Source organism: Leucoraja erinacea, chromosome 7 (genome assembly GCF_028641065.1).
Source record: "Leucoraja erinacea ecotype New England chromosome 7, Leri_hhj_1, whole genome shotgun sequence".
NCBI classification, from domain to species: Eukaryota; Metazoa; Chordata; class Chondrichthyes; order Rajiformes; family Rajidae; genus Leucoraja; species Leucoraja erinaceus.
Window position 1 is genome coordinate 20418519 of NC_073383.1, and position 22298 is coordinate 20440816.

At 42.6% G+C, this 22298-nt stretch overlaps 1 protein-coding gene across 2 annotated transcripts in view; it reads right to left on the bottom strand.

The window, feature by feature from the left end:
- osbpl6 (oxysterol binding protein-like 6) overlaps positions 1 to 22298 on the bottom strand; it is a 119411-nt gene that overhangs the window by 12996 nt on the left and 84117 nt on the right. For both annotated transcript variants that reach the window (XM_055637894.1, XM_055637895.1), the window contains exons 11-16: positions 21946 to 22076; positions 13417 to 13554; positions 11481 to 11568; positions 9854 to 10107; positions 8367 to 8504; positions 694 to 757 (exon numbers count right to left, since the gene is read on the bottom strand). In XM_055637894.1, coding sequence (XP_055493869.1) covers positions 694 to 757; positions 8367 to 8504; positions 9854 to 10107; positions 11481 to 11568; positions 13417 to 13554; positions 21946 to 22076 — 813 coding nt within the window. The remainder of the gene's footprint in view (positions 1 to 693; positions 758 to 8366; positions 8505 to 9853; positions 10108 to 11480; positions 11569 to 13416; positions 13555 to 21945; positions 22077 to 22298) is intronic.

The window sequence follows — 22298 nt, forward strand, 5'->3', positions numbered from 1 at the left end:
ACGCACTAGAGGCAATTTACGGAGGCCAATTAACCTACAAACCTGCATGTCTTGGGATGCGAGGAAACCGGAGCACTGGGAGGAAACTTACACCGTCACAGGGAGAACGTGCAAACTCCACACACACGGCATCTGAGATCAGGATTGAACCTCGGTCTCCTATGTTGTGAGGCAGCAGTTCCACCACTGTGATAATTAGTGTTAAATATGACAACTATGCTAGAAATGCTAAAATACCTGTGGACACCAGCATTGAATAGGTTAGCAAAGATGAACACAACATGCTGGAGTAAATCGGTCAGTTAGGCAGCATCTCTGGAGAAAATGGACAGGTGACATTTCAGAAGGGACCAAAAAGATCACCTACCCATTTTCTCTAGAGATGCTGCCGAACTCGCTGAGTTATTCCAGCATTTTGTGTCCAGCTTTAGTATAAACCAGCATCTACAGTTCTTTGTTATTACATTATGGAATAGGTTAAAAAATAGTTGTGAGCCCATATTGATAATGAAACAAAAACTGGAAGAAAAAGACTTGAATGAAAATGAACTCAGGAAGTTTTTCAGCAACCCAATACAATTTAAATCACCTGCACAGAAATTACATCTATTCCATTTAAGATCCCAATTAACAGGGTAGAAAGTGAAGTCTTCTTGTCTGTTTATGTTTAAATCAATGTTACATTGTGCATACCTTGCCAAAACACAAATTTCTTTGATTCACAATGACAGGCAGAGATGGGTGGATGGTGGCTGACCTGAAAAATAAGAATAGTGAAAAAGTGTCACGGGCAAAGATGTACATTTACTTTTTTTGAACAACATTCATTAAAGGAAATACGCAACTGTCAGGGAAATCAATTCTTTCAAATACGTGCTTATTTAAGGCATCGAATCCTAACAATATTTTAAGTGTCACTATAAATTTTGCAGTTACATATTCCGTCTCCACGACCAGTTCTCTCAAAATTGAAGACGGAATATGTAACTACAAAATTTATAGTGACACTTAAAATATTGTTCCACTTCAGATCTGAGGCAACCTGTGAGGCCAATGCAGGACCCACAGATTTTACACAGATGAGGCAGGAGCAACATAAATGAGGAGGTAACAAAGGTAGTTTGGAGGAAGTGAATTCAGTCTGCCAATTACTTAAATCCTTGTTTACATTAGTGGCATTTAAGAGACTTTTACATAGGTACATGGGTATCCAGGGAATGGAGGGATAGGGATCTTATGCAGGCAGAGGATGTTAACTTGGCATCAAGAGTGTTTTATTGTCACATGTCCCAAAACTGAACAATGAAATATTACCTGCAGCAGCAGTACAACAGGTATGTAAACCCAGTACTCAATACATAAGTGGCAAACAAAATAAGTTCAATATCATATCATATACTTATTAAAATTCTGGAACTGCTTGAGTTGGAGGACCACGCCTCCCATGGGGATTACGGGTAGGGAACGGGTGCGTTGGGGGAGCAGACCCAACTTGCACATTGGTCTGCACTTGGTCTAGTACTTATTAAAACTCTGTGTGTGTGTGTGTGTGTGATCTTGTGTGTGTGTGTACTAATATATATATATATATGTGGTTGTCTTTACATCTTCGCAAAAACACTACACAGTAACGATAACATTTTTACACATTCCGATTCACATATTTCGCCTCTAGGCCAAGATCACCTTATCTGAGCATTTATGCTTTATTTCTTGACATTACTGATTAAAAATAAGTAAGAAGTTTAAAAACATCAAATGACTTTGAAATTAACACGACCAGCTTTCACAGATAACATCACAATGGCTCGGCTAACAGTGATCAGCTTCACTGAAGATTTCGTCCTATAATTGACGTTATTTGCGATTAAGGTTTTATTACAAATGCCAACTTTAAGAAGAATTTTACATATTATGATTCACATTTTTCCCCTCTAGGCAGAGATCACTTTCACTGAACATTTTATGCTTTATTTCTCGACCTTTTACTGATTAAATTTTTTTTTAATCAAACGACCAGCTTCAACTGATGATGTCACAATGACTCAGATAGCAGTGACGACACAGGAACACTCTGAACTTTTCACCTCACAGGAGGGGGATGGTGAATAGCTATTGCAACACGCAGGAGAAGTACAATTAGAATTTTTTTAAAGCCCACTGCTCAAGGAGGCAGGGGAGTGCCGGAATATTACGTTCGGGAATAGCTTGAGTGGGAGGACCACGCCTCCCGTGGGGGATACGGGTAGGGAAAGGGTACGTTGGGGGAGCAGACGCAACGGATCTGCACTTGATCTAGTTTGTTTTTTTAAACTGATATAAACGCGTAAACAAAACAAGGCCCAAAGCTCCTAATGCAAGCCAGGCAGTTTGCAGTTAGAGTTTAGTTGGGCGTTTGTAGTGTTCCATAGCCTAATGGTTGCTGGGAAGAATTTCATTGCTCCATTTCGGAACATATGACAATAAAACACTCTTGACACCAAGTTAATATCCTCCGCCTGCACATGATCCCTATCCCTCCATTCCCTGGATATCCATGTGTCTTTGTAAAAGTCACTTAAATGCCACTATTGTAAACAAGGACTTGAGAACCCGGACATTACAGTTTTCAGACTCCTATAACTTCTTCCCGATGGCAGGAGTGAAATGGCCAGGATGGTGTTAGTCCTTGATGATGCTGGCTGCCTTTTAGTTTGGCACAGACATTATGGGCCGAAGGGTCTGTTCCTGTGTTGCATTGTTGATTGGTGCAGAGACAACAACCTGGCTACTCAACACCCAGCTTGAGGTCTAACTATTGCTTTGGTTTATATTTCATTTGCAAGAAGAAGATTGTTCTATGGATGCTAACACGTGAAATAGAGTTTGGTAGCGTCAGCCTGATGATTTCTCCTTCTCAACTTAAAGCAGTCATGGGCCAGGCATTCACAGGCATTAGTGGGGATGCTGCATTTTGCAAAGCAGCTTTCAAGATCACACTTGAATTTTTTTTCCATCTACTTGGTAATCCCATGACTAGGTTTGAAATAGAATCTGTTTTGTGCGTCTGGGGTTAGGCTTGCAAGTAATTTGACCTGCTCAGCAGACCAACCGAGTAAATATAGTGCCTTTTGTTTACAGTCACTGGCCGCACATCGCATGGTCACTGAATACGCATTGTAGTATGGAGTACAAACAGACATGAAGCAGCAAACTGCTCAGCTTCATCCTCACCGTTCACAGCTTTATGACGCTAGCAAAAATAGCTCCGATAGAAAGCCACACTTAGAAAATTACATCTTATTAGAAGTGCAAAGGGGCACTGCACAAAATACCAACATCCATTTCAAGACCTGGCAAGAACGGGGGGGGGGCTGGGGATTGGAATCGGGATGAGCAGGGCAGCTAGGGGTGGAGTCTGTACAAGAGTGGCCATGGTTTGGAGCTTGGATCATGAGATAATTTAGGGGGAATTCAGTTAGCAATTGACAGGTGGTTGACAAGCAGCTATAAAGGAAGAGCAGGGGTGGAAGTAAATTGCAAACATGAATGAAGCACTAACCTACCACTTGCACAGCGCAAGGCCTTTTGAATAATGAAAGGCCTGGATAGAGTGGATGTGGAGAGGATGTTGCCACTAGTTGGAGAGTCCACGACCAGAGGCCAAAGCCTCAGAATACAAGGACGTACCTTAAGATGGGAGATGAGGACGAATTTCTTTAGTCAGATTGTGGTGAATGTATTGCCACAGATGGTTGTGGAGGCCGTCAGTGGATATTTTTAAGGCAGAGATTGACAGATTCTTAATTAAGACAAGAGTGTTTTATTGTTATATGTCCTGGATGGGACAATGAAATTCTTACTTGCTGCAGCACAACAGAATATGTGAATATTAAACATTGTACATAACAGGGGAAGAACTTATTCATTGTTTAATGTTTAAGAAGGAACTGCAGAGAATCGAAGGTACACAAAAAAGCTGGAGAAACTCAGCGGGTGCAGCAGCATCTATGGAGCGAAGGAAATAGGCAACGTTTCGGGCCAAAACCCTTCTTCAGACCTTATTCAGAACTTATTCATTGTTGTGTTTAATAGCCTGATGGCTGTAGGGAAGAAGCTGTTCCTGAACCTGGACGTTACAGTTTTCAGACTCCTGTACCTTCTTCCTGATGGCAGTGGTGAGATGAGTGTGTGGCCAGGATGGTGTGAGTCCTTGATGATGTTGGCAGCCTTTTTGAGGCAGCGACTACGAGTGATCTCTTCGACGGTGGGGAGGTCAAAGCCGGTGATGGACTGGGCAGTGGTCACAACTTTTTGTAGTCTTTTCCGCTCCTGGACGTTCAAGTTGCCGAACCAGGCCACGATGTAACCAGTCAGAATGCTCTCTGCCGTGCACCTGTTGAAGTTTAGGAGAATCCTCTTCGACATGCCGAATCTCTGTAATCTTCTCAGGAAGTACAATTGCTGATGTGCCTTCTTTATAATTGCATCGGTGTGTTGGGTCCAGGAAAGATCTTCAGAAATATGCACGCCCTGGAATTTGACCAGTTATTGACCCTCTCCACCATCGTCCCATTGCTGTGAACAGGATTGTGATTGTCATACTTCCCCTACCAAAGTCCACAATCAGTTCCTTGGTCTTACTGATGTTGAGAGCCAGGTTGTTGTGCTGGCATCATTTGGTCAGTCGGTCGACTTCACTTCTATACTCTGATTCATCCCCATCTGTGATTCGTCCAACAACAGTGGTGCCTGAGGATGAGGTATTTCCACCAATTCGAACACACTGTGGTCTGTGGGTGAGGAAGTCGAGGATCCAATTGCAGAGGGATGCGCAGAGGCCCAGTTCCGTGAGCTTGGTAACCAATTTTTTTTATTTTATTTTTTTTTTAAATCAAAAATATTTATTCAAACATTAAAATAGTATTTACAACACAATAAAACAAAACAGATCCCACCACTATAGTACAAGACAAAACAAATATACCAAGTAAACTACTAAACAACTATATTACATTCCTTGTCCAGGATACACACAACTCCCCTCGTTGCCCAATGAACTCGGAAATCCCCCAGGGTGCCTGTGGACAGCGCATAATCCCTCTCCAGTACCACCTGGGCACGGACGTAACCCTGGAAAAGGGACAGGCAGCTGGCTCAAGCAGAGCCCTCTTCCCCCTGGCGCTGTGACTCGCGGATGGCCAGCTTGGCCAGGCCCAGGAGCCGTAGAACGCATTGAGCTCATCAGGGAGTGATGCTTCGCTGTCATTTGAGCTGCCTCCTGATTTCGCCTTGTAGGAGGTCATGTCATTCAAGCCCTGCCACAGTTGCCGAACATCCGTCTCATCCTCCAGCTTAGGGCAGAAGTCCCTTTTGATGGCCCTACCAAAGTCGTATTTGGACTTCTTATAGACCTCTGCATCGCCAGACCTGAATGCCCAGTCCTGGTCTTCAGAAGTCAAGTCAAGTCAAGTCAAGTTTATTTGTCACATACACATACGAGATGTGCAGTGAAATGAAAGTGGCAATGTTCGCGGACTTTTGTGCAAAAGACAAACAACCAAACAAACTATAAACACAATCATAACACACATATTCTTTTTCATAATAAATAATGGAAGGAAAAACGTTCAGTAGAGTTAGTCCCTGGTGAGATAGGCGTTTACAGTCCGAATGGCCTCTGGGAAGAAACTCCTTCTCAACCTCTCCATTTTCACTGCATGGCAATGGAAGCGTTTGCCTGACCGTAGCAGCTGGAACAGTCCGTTGCAGGGGTGGAAGGAGTCTCTCATGATATTGTTGGCTCTGGAGTTGCACCTCCTGTTGTATAGTTCCTGCAAGGGTGCGAGTGAAGTTCCCATAGTGCGTTCGGCCAAACTCACTACTCTCTGCAGAGCCTTCTTGTCCTTGGCAGAGCAATTCCCAAACCAGATGGTAATGTTCCCAGACAAGATGCTTTCCACCGCCGCTGCGTAGAAGCACTGGAGGATCCTCGGAGACACTCTGAATTTCCACAATTGCCTGAGGTGGTAAAGGCGCTGCCTTGCCTTACTCACGAGTGCTGAGGCGTGTGATGCCCATGTCATATCCTCGGAGATGTGGACTCCCAGATATTTAAAACAGTTCACCCTATCCACAGGATCCCCATTTATCCTCAATGGAGTGTACGTCCTCGGATGATGTGCCCTCCTAAAGTCCATGATCAGCTCCTTCGTTTTTTTGATGTTCAAGAGGAGGCTGTTATCCTGGCACCAGAGTGCTAGATCAGCCACCTCCTCCTGGTAGGCCTTCTCGTCGTTGTCTGAGATCAGGCCCACCACCACAGTGTCATCAGCAAACTTAATTATTGAGTTGGAGCTGAACCTAGCCACACAGTCATGTGTGTACAGGGAGTACAATAGGGGGCTGAGGACGCAACCCTGGGGCGATCCTGTGCTCAGGGTGAGGGACTTCGATGTATTCCCTCCCATCTTGACTACCTGGGGCCTAGCGGTGAGAAAGTCCAGGACCCAGGCACACAGGGAGGTGTTGAGCCCCAATTCCATTAGCTTCCCGGCCAGTCTGGTGGGGACTATCGTGTTGAAGGCTGAACTGTTGTCTATGAACAGCATCCTCACGTAGCCCCCCTTCTGGCTGTCCAGATGGGAGAGAGCGGTGTGCAAGACCTGGGAGACTGCATCGTCCGTGGATCTGTTCGGACGGTATGCGAACTGCAACGGGTCCATGTTCTGAGGGAGGAAGGCGCAGATGTGTTTCTTCACCAGCCTCTCAAAGCATTTCATGACTACCGAGGTAAGGGCCACCTGACAGTAGTCATTCAGACAGGCCGGGGAGGCATTTTTTGGTACCGGTACAATGATGGATTTTTTTGAAGCAGGCAGGGACCACGGACTTGGTGTGAAGAATGTGGAACTCATGGTTCATCCAAGGCTTCTGGTTAGAAAACATTCAGAAGATTTTTGTGGAACGCTGTCCTCCACACATTTCCTTATGAAGTCTGTAACCACTGTGGCGTATTCATTCAGGTCCGTTGCCGAGTCCCTGAACTACAGACTCCAAGCAGTCTGATACCCATAATTAGTATGGGTGTCAGGGGTTAAGGGGAGAAGGCAGGAGAATGGGGTTGACGGCCAAGGATAGGTCAGCCATGATTGATGAGCTAAATGGCCCTATGGCCCTAATTCTGCTCCTTGAACTAAAGAAGTTATGAAGGCCACATCCACAAGCAGTACAAAACATAACATCTCATGGACAGAAGTAAAATGCCCCGCATATCCACTACCACTGATGTCAACCTACCTCGCACAATGGGCAACTGAGCTGTGAGTGAGTGGTTCAATGTGCAGCAATCTACACTGCACCCAAGACCTGCACACCATTTGGCTTCCTATAGTAAAATATTCAGTGCATCTATTGCATCTATCCAAGAACACTACTTGGAAAAGATAGGGCGAATGCAATGAGTTGCTTTCCCAGGATAGGGGAAATCAAGAACCAGCGGTCATAGACTTGAGGTGAGAGGGAAAGATTTATCACGCAGAGGGTGTTGGGTGTATGGAATGAGTTGCCAGAGGAGGTAGTTGAGGCAGGTACTATAACAACATTTAAAAGGTATTTGAACAGGTACATTGATAGGAAAGGTTTCGAGGGATATGGCCAAATGCAGATTAGTGGGACTAGCTCTGATGGAGCATCTTGGATGGGCATGGATGAGTCAAGGGCCTGTTTCCGTGCTCAATGACGCTGACCCTATAACACTGAAAATTGTTCACGCACGTCCTATCTACAAAAGACAGAGTAAATTTAACCCAACAATCACCATTTTATCAGTCTCCTTCATAACATCAGCAACAGGGCTAATGAAAAGTAGTATTGAATAACATCATGAAGCAAACTCAAACCCCCAAAATGTTCCCTGTCTGCACCATAACATTGTTCATTCAGCAGTACAGAGCTAAATCTTAAGGAGAGGCAACAGTAACATTCATTGACAATAGGGTACTCCAACTAACTGTGGCTGCTAAACCTGATCTAAATCTCTTGGTTTGATTGCTAATTTTGTTTTTGATGTAGATGAATTTTTGCTCTGTGCATTTAATACAACATCATAAACTTACCTAGAGTGTGTTAATGTATTGAAAATGCTCAGTATCAGCAGACAAGATTATTTAATGTTTCATTCATGATTTGTTTACATCTTAAAACATTGATATATTCAATTTCAAATTTGTGGAGAAAGTTCTCAATAACTGTTCTCCATTTTTACCCTGTAATTGAAAATCGATGATGAATTGATAACAAAGTTGAGCAGCTGGGTTCAAAACTTTTTTTTCTCTCGTGAAACTAATAAGGATTAATATAGTAATGGATTAAATTATGAATCACACCTGCTCTGCAAAGAACCTGAATCCTTTATCTTCTCGAATACATTCATATGTCTCTCCAAGGACTGGGTTAAAGGGCTTAAATGTGGCTCTGTAATATGTTGTTGCATATCCTGAAACTGCAAATGCTGCAATCATCACCTGGAAAATTGGAATAAAAATATAGATATGTATTCATATCGCTGTAAGAACTGCAGCCTGGTGCACAAATATTCAGAATTTATATTCATCCTATCTTTTGTTACATTATATCAGTGTAAATTATTCAGGTCAAATAATTCACTTCGGAATAAAGCATAAAGACATTCAGTATTGATTGTAAGCATAAACAAAACATTTGTTTAATGTTGCAATTTACTTCATGAATGTGCATATTCAATGTGGCAAAATAATATTATTTCATTCAATATCTGTTTCAATTTTGACAACATGTTTAATTTTGTTCAAATACACCCATTTTTTTTGACGATCTTGTTTTATGAATTAAATTTGATCGGAAAGGATGTAATGCTGAAGCTTCATAAGGCACTGGTCAGACCACATTTGGAGTATTGTGAGCAGTTTTGGGCCCCATATCTGAGGAAGGATGTGCTGGTGTTGGAGAGGGTCCAGAGGAGGTTTACGAGAATTATCCCAAGAATGAATGGGTTAACATACGATGAGCGTTTGATGGCACTGGGCCTGTACTCACTGGAGTTCAGAAGAATGAGGGGGGGGGGACCTCATTGAAACTTACGGAATAGTGAAAGGCCTGGATGACACAAACTTCTCAATTGGAGTATAAAAACTCTGCAATTTATTTTCTTCAAATTATCTGCTGTTTTTTTACCATTTGCATCATGTGTGTGGTTCTCATGTATTGATTATATTTCTACTCTAGCCACTTAGACTCCGAAAAGATCAGTTGTGCTTTGTGTGGAAGTAAATTAGTAACCAAATATCACATCATTTGACATTTTAGTAAATGGAAGTGGAAAACTAAATGGCTATTCAACATAGCAGAAATAATTTAGCCTAATCTAACCAGTGTAAATAGGTCAGGTTCTGAGTGCACTGTAACCTACGAGAATTATCTTAGGAATGTTTGGGTCAACATATGATGAGCATTTGATGGCACCGGGCCTGTACTCGCTAGTGTTTAGCAGGATGAGGGGAGGAACCTCATTGAAACTTACCGAATAGTGAAAATGAAAAGCCTGGATAAAGTAGTTCTGGGGACTTTTGCACTAGTGGGTGAGTTTCGGACCCAAGGCCATGGCAAGAGGAATTTCGCTGTGAAGGCCAGGTCGATGGATATTTTTAAGGTGGAGATTGACAGATTCCAGATTAATAAAGGTGTCAGGGGTTATGGGGAGAAGGCTGACAGGCCAAATGGCCTAATTTTGCTCCGAGTACTTTTGAACATAAATAATAAACAGCAAAATATTTAATTAAGTACTGACATTTAACCACACGCAAAATAATCACCGAACCAATAAGCGCTGACTTACCATTCGGTCATACGGATCATCAGTTTCAGCGGCCTTATCTAACAATTCAGAGTATTCCAATTCCTCGCACAGATGCTGTAGAGTATTGAGGGGCTCGTTCAGCTCAACAGGCATGGAGACCTTGGACAGGTCTTTACCGATGTTATTCCTCAGGATGTTCCACAGATTGATACTGCTTGTGTCAGGCGATGGGGCTGGAAGACATGTGCGTCTGCCATTTCGAAATGCGCCACCCAAGAGTTCACCATCGGAAACTGCAACAAGTTAATCAGACACAAACATAAAAGGTGATCTCTCATAAACTAGCTGAAAGAACCATTTCCTCGGCGTTATGAATATTTTACTTTTGGCCCAGGGATTTTCCAGAAATCTGGTAGCAAAATAAAACAATTAGTCTGAAGGATAGATATTACAGTTTGTATCCACCAGTTTAATTTATAATCATTTATATGCCTGCAAAATATTCTCATGTTAAAATAAGTGGTTGTAACTATGGAAACCAATTTGTTGCGTTCCCAATGGTCACATCATATCTGGACCTGACAAGGAATTTAAGATTCCTGGGTAATTAAATACAATTATTTGCTGGAATACAATTTTATGACTCAATCATTCATCATCACCCATAATTTATATGTTGAATGGCATTACGCAAAAAAGTAAAACGCTTAAGCTTATGTTTTAAAATTTAGTTTCATGCTGCTGCGTTTGTTTTGAGACGTCACCATTGCATTATAAATTAAAATACATCTCAATGATGCTCATTAAATTTTAACCCTTTTCCTATTGGTTTTGTAGGCAGTTAATAACGTATGGTGATAAAAACTGCACCGAGCCCTGTGAATCAGTACAGGGAATAGCTTCTTCCTCAATTCTACAATGTATTGCTGCAATATCCTCAACCTGCCCCTCCTCAGGCAATTTTCATTCCATCTATTTCCAATCTGCTGGGCCACATGAAAATCATATCTGTTCTCTGAATGAATTCAACAAATGCTAATACAATTTCACCTTCTTAGCCCAAATATCTTATATTGCCAAATTATTCCCAAACTGCAAATATCTTGCAAACCCCGTTAACACATCATAAAAAGCCCATCCTCAATTGTTCCAAAATCTCAATTCCATATCAGAGATTAATGCTTTCTCTTTAACCAGGGCGCCACAGTGGTAGAGTTGCTGCCTTACAGCGCCAGAGAACTGGGTTCGATCCTGACTATGGGTGCTGTCTGTACGGAGTTTATACTTTCGCCCTGTGACTGCGTGGGGTTTCTCCGGGTGTTCCATGCAGGCTTGTAGGTTTTGGTAACATTGTAAATTGTCCCTAGTGTGTAGGATAGTGCTTGTGTATGGGGATCGCTGGTCGGTGTGAACTCGGTGGGCTCCATGGTGCATCTCTAAAGTCTAAAATAAAGTCTAAAGTGTCTCCATATTCTTATATTTTAACAGGTTCCTCTTCAATATTAATGACATTCCATAATTCTATGCCACTCATACATTTTGAAACCTTTTGTGGAATATCTGTGGTGATGAATAAATGAAAGATAACACAGGCCCAAATGCATACAGGTATATGCATATATTTTTTAAAAACTTAGTTGCCACAAAAGCATTATCTCATACATACATCGCCGATAAGCATTCTCTGCGACACTGGCATTATCTTCAGAAATAGTGTCACTGACATCACTAACGTAAGATTCATCATCAGATCCCTAGGGTCAAAAAGGTCACATTTGATTTCTCGCATAAGAAACATAAGACAATGTTGCATTTGACTCCAGAATTTTAAATAGAACTGATTATTTGTATATAGATATGAGATTTATATCTCATCTTCAATTATCACTGTAACTTGCCGACATGCTTGAGGGTGGCACAGTGGCGCAGTGGTAGAGTTGCTGCCTTACAGTGCCAGAGACCCAGGTTCGATCCTGACAACAGGTACTGTCTGTACAAAGTGTGTACGTTCTCCCTGTGACTGAGTGGGTTTTCTCTCACACTCCATAGACACCCAGGTTTGTAGGTTAATTTGTAGGTTAATTTAGCTTCTATTAATTGTAAATTGTCCCTAGTGTGTAGGATAGTGCTAGTGTACGGGGATCGCTGGCGATGTGAACACGGTGGGCGAAGCGTCTGTTTCCGCACGGTATCTCTTAACTAAACCAACAGTTTCAACACAGCCCACCTCAGGTTGGCACTATCTTTAGGTGCTACACACCTGGGGAGAACAGAATTTGTCCAGAGCACAGAGTCCTACTGGGAGCATTTTATAAAACCTTGTTAGACGTGTCTGTAAGTGACATTCTTTTGTTATAGGGACACGAGATTGTAATGTATTCTCTGTTATGGGAATAATATAATGCCAAGTGCTTCAGAGATATGACCTGAACTGATTAATGCATAACAATATGATGAAGTACTTACATTTAAATTACTTCTTTATTATTAACAATTAGCTTTTCAGGCAGGCTTAAGCACACCTGCAAATAAACTAGGGAATAGAACATTGTGCAAGTTGTAATCATCATTTAATAAGTGTTTCATTCCATGATTAAGGATATTCAGAAGGTTGTACATTCAATTCCCACACCAGAGATTAGTGTAAAATAATTGCAGCTTGGATCTTGAAAATGGCACCAAAACCTGGCGCCTGTGATCTCAGTGCACCTTCTATACACTTTGTACTTAATCTGGGATTGTGCTTGTGTATAGTAATAGTTTATCAAACTGAATGCAAAAAAAGAATTTCTCAGTACCTCGGTACAGATGTGGCAATAAAGAACCATTGAACCATTGCACATTGGTATTCTAGTGCATGCTGAGTGTGGGTTGGTTTTGAGTTACATTATTTCCGACAACATAATAAGATGAGGCATTCTCAGAGTTTTTAAATCACGTGTCTTTACAGTCTCCAAAACAATTTGGAAAAGGTGTAGAGGATTTATCTTGTATCCCGACTAAAACCTACGCAGCAATCAGCTTAATGAAAACAGATTAACTAGTCTCAATTAACCACACTGTTGCCTGCAAGACATTTTCTCCGAGATGAGGAGAACTTTTTTCACACAGAGAGTGGTGAATCTCTGGAACTCTCTGCCACAGAGCGTAGTTGAGGCCAGTTCATTGGCTATATTTAAGAGGGAGTTAGATGTGGCCCTTGTGGCCAAGTGGATCAGAGGGTATGGAGAGAAGGCAGGTACGGGATACTGAGTTGGATGATCAGCCATGATCATATTGAATGGCGGTGCAGGCTCGAAGGGCCGAATGACCTACTCCTGCACCTAATTTCTATGTTTCTATGTTAAACTGACAGTCCCACTTCCTACATTCTGATAGTGAATGCATTTTGGGGAGGTGTGGAGGAATACAGTTCTTTGACTGCAAGCCATTTTGGAACATTATGAGGTCCTATAAATGCCTTTTGGTTATTATGTTAAAAAATGCTGCAAAATCTTCAGCTTCCATACTTTGAAAACAAAAAGAGTTACTGTTAAACTTCCAATCCCTTCCCGCCAAAATAAGTTTTACATCCACGAAAATATGCAATGTGTTTCTCGTACCTCATTCTCTGAAGAGCTCGCTGATAGAAGTACTTCTTGGGCATCAAAAAACTCCGACACAGATTCAGACATGGAGAGCCTGCTCCCATTGGAGTCCTGCTGTGACAATGGGATACTGACATGAATCTTGTCGCTTGGCTGAAAGTTAAAAAAAAATTAAAAATAAAAGAAAAGCTAAAAAAAAAAAAATTGTAACGATAAAAACATTTTTGGGGTTTAATAGATTTAGAGGCAAAATGTTAACAGTGTTCAAAATCGGATTGAAATATTGTATGAGCACAGACTTATTTAATCTTTTGCATGCGGGCTCAGTGGACTATTTCTTTACACTTGCTAATTGAGGATGTGCTTAGATATGGCTATACTGTACTGGACTGTTATCAAGAAAATAATTTAATTGTGTGTTTGCACGTGACAATAAAAACACCTCTGAACCTTTGAACTATATTTCTTATGTTCATTCCTTTGTTGATCCTTCGTGTGGTGTTCAGCAACCCCACACAAGGCTTGGTTATGCTCCAGGTTATTTGATTAATGGACAATATTCCAATTAATCCATAACCAAGCCACAGGAGCTCGGGACCAGAAAAGAATCAAATCAAAAATATTCTGGGGAAAGCACCGGCTGCAGTGCTAGCGACAAGACAGATAGAGGATCACAGGACTGTGAAACATCCTCTAATCTCATACAAACATTTAACAAGCCCTTGTATGTCACACAGGTGAAGCAAGAGGGCAGATGTTCACTGGCATGATAGAAATGAATTAGCACACAAATTGGAGTAAGGTCAAAGTTGCCTTATTAGACTAATGTCTTAGAGGGAGCAACTGATAACCTCACACCTGGTGCCCTGTTTTTTATCACCTACAATTCCATCAACTATCACTTTAAAGAATTAGGGTAATGTCAGCAAGGAAAGCCACTGCTGCCTTCTACACTTCGAGCTTTGAAGATCTCCAAGACCAGCAGCTTTTGCACCCACCGCAATCTGCCCCAACAAATCACTTTATATAAACCAGGGAACATGCATCAGCTTATCATATTTCAGTTTCATGAAAAGAGACAGCTGTCTATATCTACAAGAGCAGCAGATTCACATTGCACCTTCTTGGTGGATTTAAGTGCTGCTCCGTAATAACCAGCACACAATCTTGGCTGACAATTCAATGCGGGATTGAGGGACCTCTGTATGCTGAAAAGTGCCAGCTTTCAAATAGGCCAATAAATTAAAGTCTTGGCTGTACAATAGCTTATGGAAATAAAAGCTGAATGCATCATTTCAATGAAGAATTTTGGACATCCCCCATTGTCTTCAAGTTTTACCTCAATCAACTGGGCAGCAGTGGAGCAGCTGGTAGAGCTGCTGCCTCACAGTGCCAGAGACCCAAGTTTGATCTTGACCTCAGGTGCTGTTTGAGTGGAGTTTACACGTTCTCCCTGTGACCACATGGGTTTCCTCTCGGTGCTCTGGTTTCCTCCCACATGTCAAAGATGTTTGGGTTTGTAGATTAATTGGCCTCTGTAAATTTCCCCGGGTTTGTAGGGAGTCAATGCGATAGTGGGGTGACATAGAACTAGTGTGAACAGGTTATCAATGGCCAGCATAGACACAGTGGGCTGAAGGGACTGTTTCCATGCTGCATCTCTAAACTAAACAGCTAACTGTATTGGAAAGAGAAATTAGTTCATAAACGAACACTGGAAAATTTGATCGAAAGGCAAGATGATAAGAAAAGCATTTAGAACATTTATATTCCTTTGAAACACAGAAAATAATCAATGTGAAATGAGATCCACCTGTGGTTTGAGACATTAATAATATTAACAGAGGCTTACAAATGAGTTAGCAAAAGAACAACCCAGAGGAATGAGAACATTTTAGAAATTAGTAAAAATGATTAAGAGGGATAAGATAGATTAAACTCGAGCAAAAAAAGGGAACAGTTTGTAACAGATTCTACAAGTAATTAACAACAGTAGTGGGGGGTAAACACAGGTCTTTAATAGCTCGGAGAACATTAATTATAATGGAAAGTAAGGGAAATGTGGAGATTTTGAAAGGATATTTTGTATTTGCTTTTGTAGTACAACACGCAAAATACAGAGGCATTTTGGAATCAGGGGTTAAAGCTATAATAGTAAGGAGACCGAAATGAGAAAGTTAAGGGGTCTTAAAAAACAAAGATTTTTGGAATTGCAAGATTTCCCTGAAAGCTAAAAAAATATACCAATAATCATGACCACACGAGAGCAGAGAACTAGCATAAAATGTCAAATATACTAATGATTTAATCACACCAGTCATTAAAAGTAGAGAGCACACGGAGCGAGCAGAGATTCATCAAAAGGATGGTTAGCATTCTCATTGTATAGGGTGAGGGCACCTGAGTATATGTACAGTTTTGGATAATATGCAATGCTGATAGAGAAGGTTCACCAACTATCGGGATGTCAGGACTTTCATATGAAGAAAGACTTACGGCTACTGCTAGAATTTAGAAGTTTGAGGGGGGATCTTATAGAAACCTACAAAACACCGACGCTGCAATAGGTTGGGGAAGTCCAGACAAGGGTCACCTAAGGATAGAGAGCGAAATTAGGACCGAGATGAGGACAACTTTTTTCACACAGTGGTGAATCTCTGGAATTTTCAAAGGTAGTTGAGGCCAGTAACATGGGCTATATTTAAGATGAGATCCACTTGTGGCTAATGGGATCAGGGGCTATTGAGAAGGCAGGTTCACACTGGATAATCAGCCATGTCAATTGAATGGCAGAAGGCTAGAGAATGGCCAGCGGATATTTTCAGTGACAAACTGAAGGTTTAAGATTGGTGTGGGGGAAGGAGAGTCAGGGCTAGATTTTAATGGGTATAAAAAGGAGCAAGGGGTAATCTTTTTTTTTTTTTACATTCAAAGGATGCAATGGGTGCTTGAAACAATCCCTGGGATTCCATGTTAGGCTGGATTATACTCATCCCTTGCCAACAATACCATAGAGAACTGCTGAGGATGGTAGTGAGGGGAAAGCGATGATATCCTCATCATCATGGATAAGTTCCAGAAGACCAGAGACAAGGGCAGCAAGGATAACCCAGGGAACTAGAGGGTGCACCTCATGGATGAAGCAGTAGGTCTAGAGATGTTGGCATCACGGTTGGCTGACAAAGCGAGGCAGGGTGGGGGACAGCCAAGGGGTAGTTGAGGCAGGGCATGTACATGGATAGGAAAGGTTTAGAGGGTACACACCAAATGTGGGACTAGCTTTGATGGGGCATGAGTTTGGGAAGGACATGTTTCCGTGCTGGGTCCTGGCTGCAAAACATCACACGCTGTATCCAACAAGAGAGAGACTCCATGATATCAGCAAATTATTTACCTACTGCACTAGCCACCTACACACCGACACTGCAAGAGGTTAGAGACTGGGTATCCTGCAGAGAGCGATTCACAAGTAGCAGAATAGGGAACCAGCGAATATAGGTTTAAGGTGTGGGGGGGGAGGGGGGGGGGGGGGCTAGATTTAATGGGAACCAGATATTTTTTTTTTTAGGTAATGGGTGCTTGGAACAAGCTGCCAGAGGTGGGAGTTGAGGATGGTATGGTCACAATGTTTGACAAAGCATGCTCGATCTGAATCGTTAGCTGTTTCCCAATCATAGATGCTGTATGACTCCATGATCTGAAGTGCATTACTATTTCAGATTTCCAGCATCTGCAGTTTTCTTTTAATTTTGGCTGAGAAAAGCAAGCAACACTCCGGCCATGGCTGAAGAGTTAACCACTTGAGAAAGCCAAGGACATATATATGCAATTAGATGGCATGGTTTTAACTTGGCTCTAAATGTAATAAGTATTATGGATTTTCCAGGACAAGTGAAAACGTCAGGTTAAAGAAGTCTGGCAGTGGTTCATGCAGTTATTTAAACTCGTCACTGTGCCATCTGTAACAGCTGGTGTTTCAGTTCTCTTTGGCAAATGTTTGACAGAGAGTGATGTAGTGTCTTTGCACTGTAAAGGATTTCAAATGACAAGATCAGAATGGAAGGTTTGTTGGACATGTTTAACTGCAGTAGGTCAAGGCGGTGATAGTAAACATGGCAATCTCGGCAAGCGGAAGAGGAGGGGCAGCTGCTGGAGGTGACAGACGGATTGCTTGCGGAAACTGCGGGAGGCTGCCGAGAGAGGGAATGAACCGATCGGAGCATGCGGCAGCTGCACAGAGCAGCAGTGAAAGGAGCTGGCAGCACCGTGCTGACTCCTGCTTTATCGACCAGTGCCGCCGGGACACTGGCCTTAGAGTGAGAACATAAAGGAACTGCACATCTCCTTGGACCAAGATGGGCCAACTTGTACACTGTGGACGGCTCAATTGTAATCATGACTGGATAGCATGCAACACGTGACAATAACCTAAACTAAACATGGTCGTACTTTTTAAAGACTCGATTAGTTGCAAGAGCGGAACATGGTGACTCTCTTCATGCGGAGGATCTATTGCACCCTTGTGCTGTACGATTTGACTGGATAGTATGCAGAACAAGCAGTGTAGTCCTACACGGGATAACAAAAGTATGGCGGGATCAAAATAATCAAAGAGCAGATGTACATGGATGAGATGAAGGAGGCCTTAATCACTGCACAGCATTTGCAGTCAGAAGCCCAACTTGCTTGAGCTATTAGGGGGTGACAGCACTTCCATAGACCTATGACAGGAGATGGAACAAACACCCACACACTCCCATAGGAAGGTCTGCTCACTGCTGATGGTGGATTACCAGAGTCTGTGAATGTCTCCCACCCTCAACTTTTTCAACTCCAGAACTTTCCAGTAACCTGCCGGACATTTCTAGAAGCCCATAGACAGGATAGAATCATAGAGTCATAGAGTACGGAAACAGGCCCTCCGACCCAACTTGCCCACACCTATCAACATGTCCCATCTACACTAGTCCCACCTGCCTGCTTTTGGCCCATTTCCATCTAAGACTTTCCCATCCATGTACCTGTCTAAATGTTTTTTAAACGCTGCAATAGCACCTGCCTCACCTACCCCCTCCGGCAGCTTGTTCCATACACCCATCACCCTTTGTGTTAAAAAGCTACCCCTCAGGTTTCTATTACATCTTTCCCCTTTCACCTTAAAACATGTCCTCTGGATCTCGATTCCCCTACTCTGGACAAGAGACTCTGTGCACTTAGCCCATCTATTCCTCTCATGATTTTGTACACCTCCATAAGATCACCCCTCACCTTCCTGGGCTCCAAGGAGTAAAGCCCTACCCTGCTCAACCTCTCCCCATAGCTCAGGCCCTCGAGTCCGGGCAACATCCTCGTAAATCTTCTCTGCACCCTTTCCAGCTTGACAACATCTTTCCTATAACATGGTGGCCAAAATGAACATAATAGGCACCTGATGGGTACAGACGGGGTAGACACATTATTCAATCAGTGCCAACAATAATGCTGATTTCCCTAATGGTGAGCATATGGATCTCCCTCCCTGGCTGATTCCCACTGGCGCAAGGTCGCACCAGCTGTTCGCACAGCTCTCCACACAACACTCAACAATCTGGAGTGTTTAATCAGACACCAAGTATGTCACAGCTGGTGCACAATCTCGAGAAGCAAGCCCAGGAGAGTTTTCACCAGCAAGCCTAGGTGCTGCCAGAAAACATCTCTCAACAGATTGCTACAGAAGGCAAACCCATCGTCCAGGTAACAGAATGACACAAAAGTGGGTGGTATTGTAGATGGTGAAGATGGAAGGCAAAAATTGCAGCGGGTTCTTGATAGGTTGGCCAGCTAAGTTGAGGAATGGTTGATAGAATTCAACACAGAGAAATGTGAGGGGTTGCATTTTGGAAAGTCTAACGAGGGCAGGACCAACACAGTGAATGGTAAGCCTCTGGGGAGTGTTATGGAGCAGAGGGATCTGGGAGTGCAGGTGCATGGTTCCTTGAAGGTGGAGTCACAGGTAGATCCGGTGCTCAAAAAGGCTTTCGGAACATTGGCCTTCATCAGTCAGAGTATCGAGAATAGAAGTTGGAATGTCATGTTGCAGTTATACAAGACATTGGTGAGGCTACATATAGTATTATGTACAGTTTTGGGCACCGTGTTACAGGAAAGACATTGTCAAGCTGGAAAGCGTGCAGATAATATTAACGCGGATTTTGCCAGGATGTAGGCCTGAGCTATAGGGGGAGGTTGACCAGGCTAGGACTCTATTCCTAGGAGCACAGGAGGATGAGGAGGAGATCTTATAGAGGTGTACAAAATCATGTGAGGAAAGATCGGGCAAACACAAAGAGATTTTTGCCCAAAGTAGGCAGGGAATCGAGAACCAGAGGACATGGGTTTAAGGTGAAGGGAGGGGAGACTTAATAGGAACCTGAGGGGTAACTGCATTTTTTAATACAAATTTAAGAAACATTCAGACAGGTACATGGATAGGATAGGTTTAGAGGAATATAGGCCAAATGCAGGCAGGTGGGCCTAGTGTTGGTCGGCGTGGGCAAGTTAGGCCGAAGGATCCGGTTCCACGCTGTATGCCAATGATTCTCTATTGCAGAGGAAATGGCATTCCAGCCTTGGACAGTGCATGGATATACAAGGTTTAGAGGAATGTAGAAATAAGGAACAACAGATGCTGGTTTACCAAGGAAAAAACACAAAATGCTGGAGTAACGCAGAGAGTCATGCAGCATTCCTGGAAATCATGGATAGATGACATTTCGAGTCAGGACTCTTCAGAAAGTTACTCCAGCATTTTGTGTTTTCCAACGTTTAGAGGGATATAGGTCAAATTCAGGCAACCTGGACGAGCTCAGGCAGGCAATTTGGTTGGAACGGACGAGTGCCTATTTTTATTTTTTATTTTTAATTTGTATTTTTATTAGAAGCAATGTACAGTAGTATAAACCGTGGCATATGGCAAAATACATATCGTGTACAACTTCTCTTTTAAATTTAACAAGAAAAAGGTAGAGCAAGAGAGAGAGAGCGAGAAAAAGAAAGAGTGAAGAGTGAAGGAAGTAGTGATGTGTAAACCCCTAGAGTACCCGATGGGCAGTCCAGGGGTGAACAAGTGATAGCCTGTAGAAAAATAGAGACAAAAACCCATAACATTATTTTAAAAAATAAGAAAAAAGAAAAAAAGAAACAGAAAACAAGAGGGAAAAAAAAGGGCCCCTTGTGTAGGGATATACCTGCTTCATATCTCACCACACCCATCACCCAGTTTGTGAATCGGTTTATTTCCAGAGTTGTGTTGCACCATACTATACTTGTAATAAATCAATAAAAGGAGACCATGTCTTTAAAAATTGCTCTGATTTTCCTGCTAAGACGAGTCTCGAAGTGCCTATTTTCATGCCATACAGCTCCATCATCTGGGTAATGACACCAAAAACAGAGCAGCAGAGCCACCAAATACATTACTGAGCAACTACGGAAACATTGAAGATGCTCTTTGGCTTATAAAGCATGAAAAAAACCTTCAGTCCAACGATTCTTTGCTGACCATCATTCACCCATTCACACTAGTTCTATATTGTCCCACATTTGCATCCACTTCCAACACGCTCAGGCCAATTAACCTAAATAAAATCCTGCACACCTTTGGAATGTGGAAGAAAACCCAGAGGAAACCCGCGCGGTCACAGGGAGAACGTGCAAACTACACACACACATACACACAGCACCCAAGGTCAGGATTGAACCCAGGTCTCTGGGACTGTGAGGCAATGGCTCTAGCAGCTGCTGAAGGTGGAAGTGTTCCCAGCATGTTGATGGGACAGTCTTCTGAACAAGACTGCACTGCAGAGAGAACAGTAGGGAAAGAAGACAGGGGGAGGGGGAGGGGGGGTGGTTAATCACTCATCTTCTGATAGGAACAAAAATGAGGGAGAGCAAAACTGGGAGGAGGAAGTTGGAGCACCAATGATTAGAAGAGCTAGTCACAACACTCTTCAGAATGCCACGGCTTGCTTAATATTGCAAATGAAATCCTTTTCCCGACATCACGGATAAGTCCACTGTATGTTATAGAAAACCAAAACCAAGTGCCTTTGGGATGTGTGTCACATCGATCGTGGAACTTTGAAACATAGGTGCACAAATCAAAATGGATGACTTAATTGGAGTTTAAATTACCGATGGCAGAGTGGTGCAGCAGCTAACTCACAGCGCCAGAAACCAGAGTTTGATCCCGACCTCGCCTGCTGTCTGTGCAGAATTTGTACTTTCTCCCTGTGACCACGAGTGCTTCGGTTTCCTCCCACATCCCAAAGGCCTGTGCGTTTGTAGGTTAATTGCTCTGTAAATTGTCCCAATGTGTAGGGAGTCGATGAGAAAGTGGGATAACATAGAACTAGTGTGAACGGGTGATCGATGGTCAGCGTGGACTCGGTGGGATGAAAGGCCAGTTTCCACGCTGCATCTCAAAAAAAAAAGCCCACAAAGCTGTCTGCGTGCAGAATCAAATGGTCACTTTCTTGGATGTACAATCTGCTCTATATACTGTACCTGGGAGAGTGTTCTCCTAAGAGTGTAGAATTGGGAATTGTGGCCAGAATGCTCTTGCTCCAAGAGCATTTGCTTCAGCTTTTCCTTTTCTATTGCTACCGTGTTGAAGGCAGACTTTAAAAGACATTGCACTGAAAAATAGAGAACAACGCTACAGAGAGTAAAAATGATAGAAATATTCAATTCTATTAAGCTTATACAAGCTCATATGCAATATCATATACAAGCTTATACAAGATCATATGCAATATCAGCAGAATTCCCTCAATAAACCTTTGTTGCCAGTTTGTGATCAGTCCATTCAACAATGGCCACCAACGACATAAGGGAAGGAATCTACTTAAACAGTGTTT